At 50.1% G+C, this 12,035-nt stretch overlaps 1 protein-coding gene across 2 annotated transcripts in view; it reads left to right on the plus strand.

Moving 5' to 3' along the window:
• Nucleotides 1-11,578: 11,578 nt before the first annotated feature.
• NR6A1 (nuclear receptor subfamily 6 group A member 1) overlaps nucleotides 11,579-12,035 on the plus strand; it is a 116,536-nt gene continuing 116,079 nt past the window's right edge. For both annotated transcript variants that reach the window (XM_084821228.1, XM_084821229.1), the window contains exon 1: nucleotides 11,579-12,032. In XM_084821228.1, the coding sequence (XP_084677354.1) occupies nucleotides 11,579-12,032 (454 nt within the window). The remainder of the gene's footprint in view (nucleotides 12,033-12,035) is intronic.

Below are 12,035 nucleotides of genomic sequence, written 5' to 3' on the forward strand. Positions count from 1 at the left end.
CATGCTGGCTGGCGCATGCGGGGAATTGTAGGGCTTCTTTTCTGTCTAAAGATGCATAGGATTGCACTCTCAGGGAGAGCAAACACCCAGGTCTCCTCCATTCCAGCAAGCTCCCGCCGCATTGAAGCTCTAGACGGACTCGCAGCATCGCCCGATCCCGAAGACGGGGCCGAGGAAGGATTTAAGGACCAATCCAGACGTGACGCAGTAGACGCGTGTAACTTCGCGCTCTCTCGGCTTGCTTCTTCAGTGCAAACAGCTGTGGGACGGCCAGATTGGCAGCGGAAGAGGTTGCGGGGGCAGAGCTATTTTCCCAAGCGAACTTCCCCTCCCCGTGAATGGTGTGTGCCCCCCCCCCCCCGCGCGCTTTTTGGGGGTGGGGAGGACAAAGAGGAGCGGATAGATCATGCACGCGGGCGTGAATGGCCCTTGGGGAGAACAACAGTGCATCAAATAAACGAGTAATCTCCCAGTGGGACTGAGGTTTGTGCGCTGCCCTGGTGCCCTAGAGGGATAGCCCCCCCCCTCCGCTTTCTCGGCCTTCCACCCTTCTTTTTACTTTAGCAACTACATCCTGTAAAAGACCTGTGATTAACTGATTAATCTATTACCATTTATGGCTGTAATCTTGAATATCCTTACTAGAGAGTACGATCCATGGAACATAGGACTGAATTTTGAGTGCTGAGATTTGCTTTTTTTAATATTACTTTTAACTAAACTACTTTTAAGTGTTAGTATTTAATCTGGAACACTCAACAGTGGCCACAAGACTGGAAAAGGTCAGTTTACATTCCAATTCCAAAGAAGGGCAACGCCAAAGAGTGTTCAAACTACCGCACCATTGCGCTCATTTCACATGCCAGCAAGGTGATGCTCAAAATCCTACAAGCTAGGCTTCAGCAGTATGCGAACCGAGAACTACCGGAAGTACAAGCTGGGTTTCGAAGAGGCAGAGGAACTAGAGATCAAATCGCCAACATTCGCTGGATCATGGAGAAAGCAAGAGAATTCCAGAAAAACGTCTATTTCTGCTTCATTGACTACGCTAAAGCCTTTGATTGTGTGGATCACAACAAACTGCGGCAAATTCTGAAAGTGATGGGAGTACCAGACCACCTTACCTGTCTCCTGAGAAACCTGTACGAGGGTCAAGAAGCAACAGTAAGAACCAGACATGGAACAACCGAGTGGTTCAAAATTGGGAAAGGAGTACGACAAGGCTGCATATTGTCACCCTGCTTATTTAACTTATATGCAGAGTACATCATGAGAAATGCCGGGTTGGATGAATCAGAGGTCGGAATTAAGATTGCCGGGAGAATTATCAACAACCTCCGATATGCAGACGATACCACCCTAATGGCAGAAAACGAAGAGGATCTCAAGAGCCTCTTGTTGAGGGTGAAAGTGGAGAGTGCAAAAGCTGGTTTGAAACTCAACATTAAAAAAACTAAGATCATGGCATCTGGCCCCATCACTTCCTGGCATATAGAAGGGGAAGAAATGGAAGCAGTGACAGATTTTACTTTCTTGGGCTCCAAGATCACCGCAGACGGTGACTGTAGCCATGAAATTAAAAGACGCTTGCTCCTTGGGAGGAAAGCTATGGCCAACCTAGACAGCATAGTAAGAAGCAGAGACATCACCTTGCCGACAAAGGTCCGTCTAATCAAAGCTATGGTTTTCCCAGTAGTAATGTATGGCTGTGAGAGCTGGACTATAAGGAAGGCTGAGCGCCGAAGAATTGATGCTTTCGAACTGTGGTGCTGGAGAAGACTCTTACGAGTCCCCTGGACTGCAAGGAGGTCCAATCAGTCCATCCTAAAGGAAATCAACCCTGACTGCTCATTGGAAGGACAGATACTGAAGCTGAAGCTCCAATATTTTGGCCACCTAATGCGAAGAGAAAACTCCCTGGAAAAGACCCTGATGCTGGGAAAGACTGAAGGCAAAAGGAGAAGGGGACGGCAGAGGATGAGATGGCTAGATAGCATCACGGATGCAATGAATATGAACTTGGGCACGCTCCGGGAGAGAGCGCAGGACAGGAGGGCCTGGCGTGCTATGGTCCATGGGGTCACGAAGAGTCGGACACGACTGAACGACTGAACAACAAATTTATTTATTAGGGTTAGTATTTATTTCCTTTCAATGTACCCCTCTTCAACCAGTTCAGGAAGCTTGCTGGAATCATTAAAACATAATAAAGTAATACAAGCTTACATAATGTCCACCTATGTTTTGTTTATTTCTTGGAGAAAAGGCTGGTGGAGCTTCCATAGACAGAACCAAGTGTTGTCTTTCCTCCTTCCCCTGCCTTACAAGGCAATCCTAAGCAGGCCTGCTCAGAGACAAAACCTACTGAGTTCAATGGGATTTACTCCCAGGTAAGTGGGTGTATAGGATTGCAGCCTTAGGTGACTTGGCAGCATCAGGATCTGTGAAACTCCCTGCTGAAACGTGGTGATGGTTAGTGGTATTCCAGAGTTAAGGAGAAGAGGGGGAAATTATAAACCAAATATAAGAATGCAAACTCAGACTTTGCAGGGTCCCCCCAAGAGGAGGAAATCCGACATTTGCAGTGTGCACATTTATTTTATTTATTTAGAATTCTGCTTTTCCTTGATCTCTTAATTTGGAGTGGCTTACAACTGAAATCCATAGAACATCATACATTCGGCTAACAATGACATCGAACACATAGATTGGCCTTCCCCAATCTGGCGCCCTCTATATATGTTGGACTACAACTCCCAGCATCCCCAAGCCAGCTGGCTGGGGATGCTGGGAGTTGTGGTCCAACACATCTGGAGGGCACCAGATTTGGGAAGTCTGACACGGATGGTCTTAACCCTGGAAACTGTTTCAACGTCAGAACTTTAGCCTTGGCCTGTTGACCAAAGGGTAGTAAGGAAGGTGGTGCTGTTGAACATGTGCAGAGCGGATTTCACCCTCCCCAAGGAGGCAGAACCAGCTTGTATGCAGTGGAATCTTGGCAGTCGGGGGACTCCAGAACCTCTTTCTGTGAGCTTTTGGTCCAGATTTGTGCTACTAACAAGATCCCTTGCTTGGGGCTTGCCAAACAGCAGGAGAATGGGATCATGCGTGGGTACATCTGGGAGAAATGGGGCAGAGAGGTGGCCGAGCCTGGCGAGCAGCACAATAAACCAACCGTCATGACCCCATAATCCAGTGGCTCAGTCAGCTGAAGACCTGGTCAGTCCTGCAAGTCAGGAATGTCTGGCTGTGCCATGTGGGGAGAGAGAGCTGGACCGATGTGGTGCAATGGGAAAATGCCCCTCTCGTGGCTGAAGGGCCCCCGATGATCTGGACTGAGTGCTAGGCAGCAAACATCTGCAGGCCTTGTGAGGAGGGGCAGCTGCGTGTATGTGTAGACAGCTGACAGGGTAAGAGGCGTGGAGCAGCTTTGGGAGAATGACAGTGCTGGCGCCTGGAGCTCGTACATAGCTGGGGTATGGAAAGGCGTTTTGCATGGCGCCTGGACCACTTGCATGGCAGAAGCGTGACCGGCTGTAAACAAAGTGGATCCAGGCACAAGGACAGGGTGCCACGGCTACCGTTCCACGTACATGAAGCCAGAAAGCCCCTAAGCAGGGGTGTTGCAAGGCACTTAAAAGATGGGGGGGGGGCAATATTTCCATTGGTATCAATGGAAGGATTTTTTTTCTGGGCATAACTGCCATGTGGAGAGGGGATGGGGGGGCACAAGGAAGAAAGGGTAGCCCTCCACTCCCCAGTTCTGATCCCCCTGGAAATATCCCCCTGCATGGCAGCTGAATTTAAGAAAAATATTGGCACCAATGGAAACATTATAATTTAATTGCCATGCATTGGAAGATTTGGAGGGGGATGTTGCCATCAGAGCAGTCTTCACTGGCTGTGAATTCCCAGTGCAATCCTGTACATGTCTACTCAGATGTAAATCCCATTGAGTTCAATGGGGCTTAGACCAAGGTAAATGGGTATATAGGATTGCAGCTTCCATCGGCTCATTAGGCCTGGCAGAAAGGACTTCCATTTGTCTGGACTCATTTGCTTTCCATTTGCCTTCCTGCAACCTGGTGCCCTCCAGATGTGTTGGACTACAACTCCCACTGGCTGGGAATGATGGGAGTTGTAGGCCAGCACATCTGGTTGGGAAAGTTTGATCTATGGATTCCATTCAGCAGTGCCATCAGGTGACTATTATTTATTTATTCATAGCATTTTTTTTACCCCGCTCTTCCGCTCCCACCGCCCAAGAGCTCCTGGAGCAGTTTACAGAGATTCATAATGAGATTGCCCCTGCCCTCAGGCTTGCGACCTTAAAGACACAGCACAAAAGCAAATGGGAGTGGGAGGGAGGAGGAAAAAAGCAAACCCCAGGCCCCAGTTCTTTGTTTCAGAGTTTGTATTGGTGTTCTTTCTCGAAGAGAAGGGTGAAACAAGGTCTCTGCAGCTGCTCCTGATCTTCCTGGGAGGGAGGGAGTGCAGCCTCTTAGTGGCTCATGGCTCTCGGGGTATGTGTTGGGTTTTCCTTCACCAGAAGCATTTAAGCAGAAGCTGGACAGCTGTCTGGCCAGGATGGCAGTTGCAAGATCCTACATTGCACATCCTGCATTGTGCAGGGGGTGGACTAGATGACCTCCAAGGGCGTTTCCAGCTCTGTTATTCTATTTCTAAAGCACTTTAAACTGTTATGTGCTGCCCAAAGGAGGGAGATAACAGGACCCATCCCCCGGAATACTCTAATCTGCTCCCCCCAGGTGTTGTAAGGAAGAAAAGATTGAATGGGAAGGAGGACCATGCCTGAGGGCAAATGGCATTTTAATTAGATCACATGCATCATGGCTCCTGCCAGAGAGAAGACTGCAGAGGCCAGGACAGGCCCAAGGCTGCCATCTAGCGTGTATTCCTTGCACTCCCAACTCACTTTGGAAATCTATGCAGGTCATACTCCCCTTATACAAATCTATGGTGCAACCACACTTAGAATACTGTGTACAGTTCTGGTCACTGCACCTAAAAAAGGCATTGTGGAGCTGGAAAAAGTGCAGAAAGGGGCAACCAAAATGATCAAGGGGCAGGAGCATCTTCCCTATGAGGGAAGGTTACAACAGCTGGGATTGTTTAGCTTAGAAAAAAGTGAGTAAAAGGAGTCATGATGGAGGCATTGAAAATTATGCAGTGCGTGGAGAATGTGGACAGGGAGACATTTTTCTCCCTGTCTCCTAATACTAGAACCCAAAGGGTCCTCCCATGAAGCTGATTGGTGGGAAATTCAGGAGAGATCAAAGGAAGGACTTCTTCACACAGCACTGATTTAAAACTATGGAATTCACTTCCACAAGGTGTAGCCACCAATTTGGGTGGCATTAAAAGCGGATTGGACAAATTCATGGAGGAGAAGGCTATCGATGGCTCCCTGTCCTGAGGGCTAGTCCAGGACCAGAGGCAGTATGCCTATGTGCACCAATTGCTGGGGAACATGGGTGGGGGTGTGCTGTTGTACTCGTGTCTTGCTTGTGGGTTTCCCGTAGGCATCTGGTTGGCCACTGTGTGAACAGAATGCTGGACTAGATGGACCTTTTGTCTGATCCAGCAGGGCACTTCTTATGCGCTTATGTTTTCATTCATGTGTCCCAACCTATCACTGTGGCTCAGGGTAAATTCCAGTTTTCTTCTACCTTTCCCACTTTCACAACAGCTGGTCCTTCTTCTATTAATATCCCGCCATTCCATCCAGGCCCCGGCCAGCCCCATGCTTAGCTTTGACACATTGGTTGTGCCATGCGCCAAATTCGGGCCATGACCCAAAATAAAGAGAACCCAGTTGTGGCTGCCATCCAGCCCCAAACAGACAGCTTGAACCCCTAACCTCGGCATCATGTGCTCTACTGACCAGCAGAACTGGCCTGCCAACACCCAGAAGGGCACATGAAAAGAATCCCATGTGCCTTTGTCCTAGGGCTGCGCAGAGTCTTTGAGCCTTGGCTGATAAAAGGCTGCTGCAGCGCAGTGAGAGCTTTGCTGCTAATTTTATGTTTTTTTAACTTATTATTTATTACATCTCTGTACCACCCAATATCCAAAGCTCTCTGGGCAGTTTACAAAGATTAAAACATTAAAGACACAGTATACAGAGGTTAAAAGCCATTTACCTAAAAAAAACCCACATGAACAAACAGTATACACAAGAGAATATACAATCAGGGCCAGAAATATTGGAGCAAGGATAACTGTTTTGGCAGTTGGCCTCTGTACACCACCACATTGAAGCTGAAAGGAAACACACCCAGATGGGAGCGAAGTCGGGGCTTTCAGCTGTAATTGAAGGGGTTTGACAAAAGTGGGGCACTAACCATTCAGGAAGGACAGCCAGTGGCAGACACACACACCCATCGTTGGTGGCTCATAAGTAACGGAACGAACCAACATCATTTCAAACTTAAGGATCGCCTTTAATACCTGGATGAAAATCCTTTGCAGTCAATGACTGCCTGAAGTCTGGAACCCATGGACATGACCCAATGCTGAGTTTCCTCCCTCGAGATGCTTTGCCAGGCCTTGACTGCAGCTGCCCTCAGCTGCTGCTTGTTTGTGGGTCGTTCTGCCTTCAGTCTTGATTTCAGTAAGTGAGAAGCATGCTCTTTTGAGCTGAGATCAGGTGACTGACTTGGCCATTGACGAACATCCCACTTCTTTGCCTTCAGAAACTCTTGGGTAGCTTTTGCTGTATGTTTTGGGCCATTATCCATCTGCAATATGAACCGGCGCCCTATCAGTTTGGCAGCATTTGGCTGAATCTGAGCAGAAAGTATAGCCCTATACACTTCAGAATTCATCCTGCTGCTTTATCAGCAGTCAGGTCATCAATAAACACCAGTGACCCGGTTCCATTGGCAGCCATACATGCCCATGCCATCACACTGCCTCCACCATGTTTGACAGAGGATGTGGTATGCTTTGGATCACGAGCTGTTCCTTTCCTTCTCCATACTTTTCTCTTCCCATCATTCTGGTATGAGTTAATCTTGGTTTCATCAGTCCAAAGAATCTTATTCCAGAACCGGGCAGGCTTTTTTAGGTGTTTGCTGGCAAAGGCTAATCTGGCCTGTCCTTGAGCATTACCAGTGGTTTGCACCTTGTTGTGAAGCCTCTGTATTTACATTCATAAAGCCGTCTCTTGTCTGTAGATGTTGACAATGACATGCCTACCTCCGCAAGAGCATTCTTGACTGGGCTAGATGTTGTGAAAGGGTTCCTCTTCACCATGAGCAGAATTCTGCAGTCATCCACTTTAGTTGTCTTCCGTGGTCTTCCAGGCCTTTTCCTGTTGCTGAGCTTGCCAGTTAAGTCCTTTTTCAGGATGTTCCAAACAGTTGTATTGGCCACTCCCACTGTTTTGCTATCTCTCTGATGGGTTTATGTTGTTTCCTCAGCCTAATGATGGCCTCCTTCACTCGCATGGACACCTCTTTGGACCTCATGTTGGGAGTTCCAGTGAACAGCTACCAAATGCAAATGTAACACTCAGAAGCACCTCCAGGCCTTTTCTCTGCTTGATGGATCATGGGGCGCCCAGGAAACAGGCCACACCTGGCCATGCCGCTGCTTGTCAGCCATTCGTTCCATTACTTATGAGCCACCAACGATGGGTGTGTGCGCGTGCCACTGGCTGTCCTTCCTGAATGGTTAGTGCCTCACTTTTGTCAAACCCCTTGAATTACAGCTGGAAGTCCTGACTTTGCTCCCATTTGGGTGTGTTTCCTTTCAACTTCAATGTGGTGGTGTACAGAGGCCAACTGCCAAAACAGTTATCCTTGCTCCAATATTTCTGGCCCTGACTGTATATCTAAAACAACTTCAAGCAAGCAATCTCAAGTAATCAACCATAACCATAAGACAATTCAGGATTGATTAAAGCTGCCAAATGAGGTAGAAAAATGATCCTTTTAAAAAGAAAGCTTTCTTTTTTACAATTTAACCTAGATGTTATGGAATATTAAACAGCAGTCTGTTGAGCCTCTCAGTTAAAACCTAGGGCACAATCCTATGCATGTTTAGACATAAAAAGTCCGACAAACCCCAACGTGCCCCAGCCAGTTGACGGACGTTCTTTCTGTCTAAACATGCATAAGATTGCGCCCTTAGTCTCCCCCTACTAAAATCTGAAATGGCGGAACGCAGGGGTGGGTGGCAGCTTCTGATTAGTTCTGTTTTGCTTCTGCTTGCCACATCAGCAAAACCACAAGCATTGAGGGGTTGGACTCGATGGTCTTATCGGCCCCTTCCAACCCTAGTATTCTATGATTCGATAGTAGGGGGGGAGCAAGTCAACCAGGGCAGAACATTCTGGGAAGAGGACTACACTTTTTAGAGGGATGTAGCACGCAAGAGTGCATCTGAACTGGAGGTGGCTGGCATATAGCAGGGGTGCAGAACCTCTTTCAGCCTGGGGTCCAAATTCCGTTTTGAAGAAGCTCTAGGGGTTGTGTGTGCTACATTCCAGTGGTGGGTGGGGTGAAAGGCAAGAGTGGTGGGGCCAAAAATACCACCCTGGTTTAGCTTAAAGCTTTTGCTGCCAGCAACTAAGTCTTAGGAGAGGCATTTCAACTTTTTAGAATGGGGAAAAAACTATACAAATGCGGGGAAACCACGAAATGATTAGTAGTTAGGGGAGCGGAATTATGAATGCCAGTCAGCTAGGGAGGGGGGAATGTGCCAAGAAATTTCAGTACAGCTGGAGGGGAGGTTTAAATTTCCCTGTTCCCACATGTAGGGGGCCTATGTATGTGAGAGAGAGAAAGCAAGAAAGTGGGAAGGGGGAGCCCAGGGCCTTCCCACCCCAGCCCACCATCCAACGCTGCACACAGCCCCTGGGGGCAAAAAGCTTGCCTGTCCCATTCTCACACTTCCCTTCAAAAATGAATACTGCTTATGAATATGTTGCGGTGAGGGATTAGCACTCTGCACATGCTCAGAAGCAGCCCCTTGAAAAGAACAACACTGTGTGATTCAAGGCTGACGCCAGACATTAAAAAGAGGTCTGATCCAGCAGGGCTGTTTTATTTGAAAAAGGGACCACCTTTCCAAGTCTTTTTTCTTTCTTCCCCACAGCAAACTCTGCAGGGAGGCCAGTTGTGGCTTCCAAAGCATGACTTGGCAGCACGCACACACACAAATATGCAAAAACAATGGAAAAGTGATGTGGAACCAGGACGTCAAGCCCTTGCCTCTGAAGCAGGCACCCGCTAGGCCCTGAAGGGGCCTCTGCCTCTTTCGTCCTGTGCAAAGCCTCTTTTCTGCATCTGTTTCCTTTGTTGTGCAGGTTCCACCCATGACAACAAGAGGCCTCTTCCCAGACTTGCGCTGGCCTGCTCCATGGGTTGGCCACCTCCCTTGGGCCTGCTGGTGGGGATTGCTGAATGGGTGTGGAAGACTCGCAACTGGGGTTCAACAGAGCCAAAGAAAGGGGAGGGTGGCAGCCTTCCCCTCCACAAAGCGATCACGGGGAGGGGGGGTCCACCACCCCGGTCCAAGATATAACGGAACCGTTAGCGCAGCCTTCCCCAACTTGGGGCCCTCCAGATGTGTCAGACTACAACTCCCGCTGCCCACAGTCAGTGTGCTGGCTGAGGATGCTGGGAGTTTTAGTCCAACACACCAGGAGGACCGCAGGTTGGAGAAGGCTAGGGCCTCTTTAGTGCAGCACCAACTGCATTGCTGCCTGTATAATTTCTGCAGCCTGCCCTGGAAAGAGCCCGGCACATCAAAAGCAGATGGTACAGTCCTGCCTCGAGAAAGAGGGACAAATTTAGTCCGGGAACATAAATGGAACTCTCCTGTGCTCTTCCTGGTTCATGGTAGAGCCCCTGCTTTGCATGCAGAAAAGAATTGAAAATAAAATGGCCAAGACTATGCTCCCTGTATATAAATCTATGGTGCGACCACACTTAGAATCCAGTGTACAGTTCTGGTCACCATGCCTAAGAAAGGACATTGCAGAGTTGGAAAAAGTGCAGAAAAGGGCAACTACAATGATCCAGGGGCTGGAGCAACTCCCCAGGGAAGGAAGATTACAACAGCTGGGATTGCTTAACTTAGAAAACAGCGAGTAAGTGAGACAATATAGATGTGCACAAAGTTATGCATGGTCTGGAGAAAATGGATAGGGGGACATTTTTTGCCTCTGTCATAATAAGAGAACCCAACAGGGTCCTCCCATGAAGCTGATTGGTGGGAGATTCAGGACAAATAACAGGAAGGACTTCTTCACACAGTGCAGAGTTAAAACTATGATGGCCACTAATCTGGATGGCTTTAAAAGGGAACTGGGCAAATTAATGGAGGAGAAGGCTATGAATGGCTACTAGTCCTGATGGCCATATGCTACCTCCAGCATGTACACCAGTTGCTCAGGAACATGGGCTGGAAGGTGCTCTTGCACTCATGTCTTTGTGGGTTTCCCATGGGAAGCTGGTTGGCCACTGTGTAAACAGAATGCTGGACTAGATGGATCCGGTCTGATTCAACATGGTTTTCTTATGTTTTTATTGTAGTCTAAGGGCACAATCCTATGCAAGTTTAGACAGAAAAACCTCCTTCAACTCCCAGCATTCCCGTCAGCATGGGGCATGCTGGGAGTTGTAGGACTTTTTTCTGTCTCAGCCTGCATTAGATGGTGCCCTAAATGAATTAGGCCCTAAACGTTTTAAACGGATGGGTGGTGATGTGAAATATCTTAAGTGAGGAACATAGCAATATGTTCAACATTTGCAGGAGTAAATGGTTCGGTGCAAACCAAATCAATCGGAAGGGCATCCTAGGAGATGGAAGAACCAACATTGTTAACCGACACTTCCCCCAATTGCATTTCACTTTGTTTCTTTGTCCATCAATTTGCATCTTGCTCTCTCAGTGCAGGCACACTTCAGAGTCTCTCCAGATTAGATCCACACAACAATCCTGTGAGGTAGGCAAGGCAGGGAGCGGGTGGCTTAGGGCACCTCGGCCTCCTCTTCCTCGGGGCTTCATTTGCCCTGGGACTGACACTTGGCTGGGAAAATAGATTCGGGGGTTGAGCTATCAGTCTTTGCTGCGGGCTTTCCGCCCCCTAGTGCGGAAACCAGGCAATCCGGATGAGGGGACAGGCAGGCGTTTACACGGCCAGAGACTGCCGAGGCTCCCCGAAGGAGAGGCGGGCTCCGCGCCGCACAGCATCTCCCGAGACAAAACTCCCGCGGTACTTAGCCGGGGGAGAATATTCATAAGCAGCGGTCGATGAATATTCACGACGGAGGCGGGGCTTTGCGAGGGAGCGTGGCCAGCCCCGCCCTGCGAGGGGGACGCTTGGGAGAGCCCATTGTGCTCTGGAGGAGAGGGGGGGGAAGGTGGTGGAAAGAGGAACCCGGCGTTGTCACCAGCGGGGCTCGGACCGGGCTCGATGATACAGTCACGCCGAGAAGTTCCTGAGGGAAGGAAGAAAGGGGGCAGGGCGGGAGGCTTGTCTTTTCTTTTCCTCCTCGCGGCCTGAAAAGTGGTTTCTCCCTTGCGCCGGACTACGTTTCCCGGCATGCCCAGCAGGAGGAGGCGGGGGAACCGTTCCCGCGCGTGCGCGGGGAGGGGGCAGTCGCGAGAGGGGCGTGCGGCGCGCTCGTCTTGCCGGCCGCTCAGTCAGTCAGTCAGTCGGTCGGTGCCGGCGGCGGCAGGGCGAGCGGGGCGCGGGCTCCGCCGGTCCGTCGTGAGGGGCGCCTCAGCAGCGGGCGAGCCGGCCAAGCGAGGGCGGGGAAGGAGCGGGAGGGGCGGCGGCGATGGGCGCTCGGGGCGGCGGGCGCGGGGTGGTCCTGGCTGGGCCGCCGCCCCCGCTGCTGCCTTCGCCGCCCTCTTGACCGCCATGGAGCTGGAGCCCGAGCCGCCGCCCGCCACGGCGGCGGCAGGCGGAGGACGGCGGAGGCCGCTCCCGCCGCCGCCGCTCCCGCCGCCGCCGGGCAACCCTCTGCCGCCTCCCCCGCCGCCGCCCCATAACGGTA

This window comes from Heloderma suspectum, chromosome 14, assembly GCF_057233095.1.
Source record: "Heloderma suspectum isolate Gila_16-S chromosome 14, 16-S_ref, whole genome shotgun sequence".
In the NCBI taxonomy this organism is placed as follows: Eukaryota; Metazoa; Chordata; class Lepidosauria; order Squamata; family Helodermatidae; genus Heloderma; species Heloderma suspectum.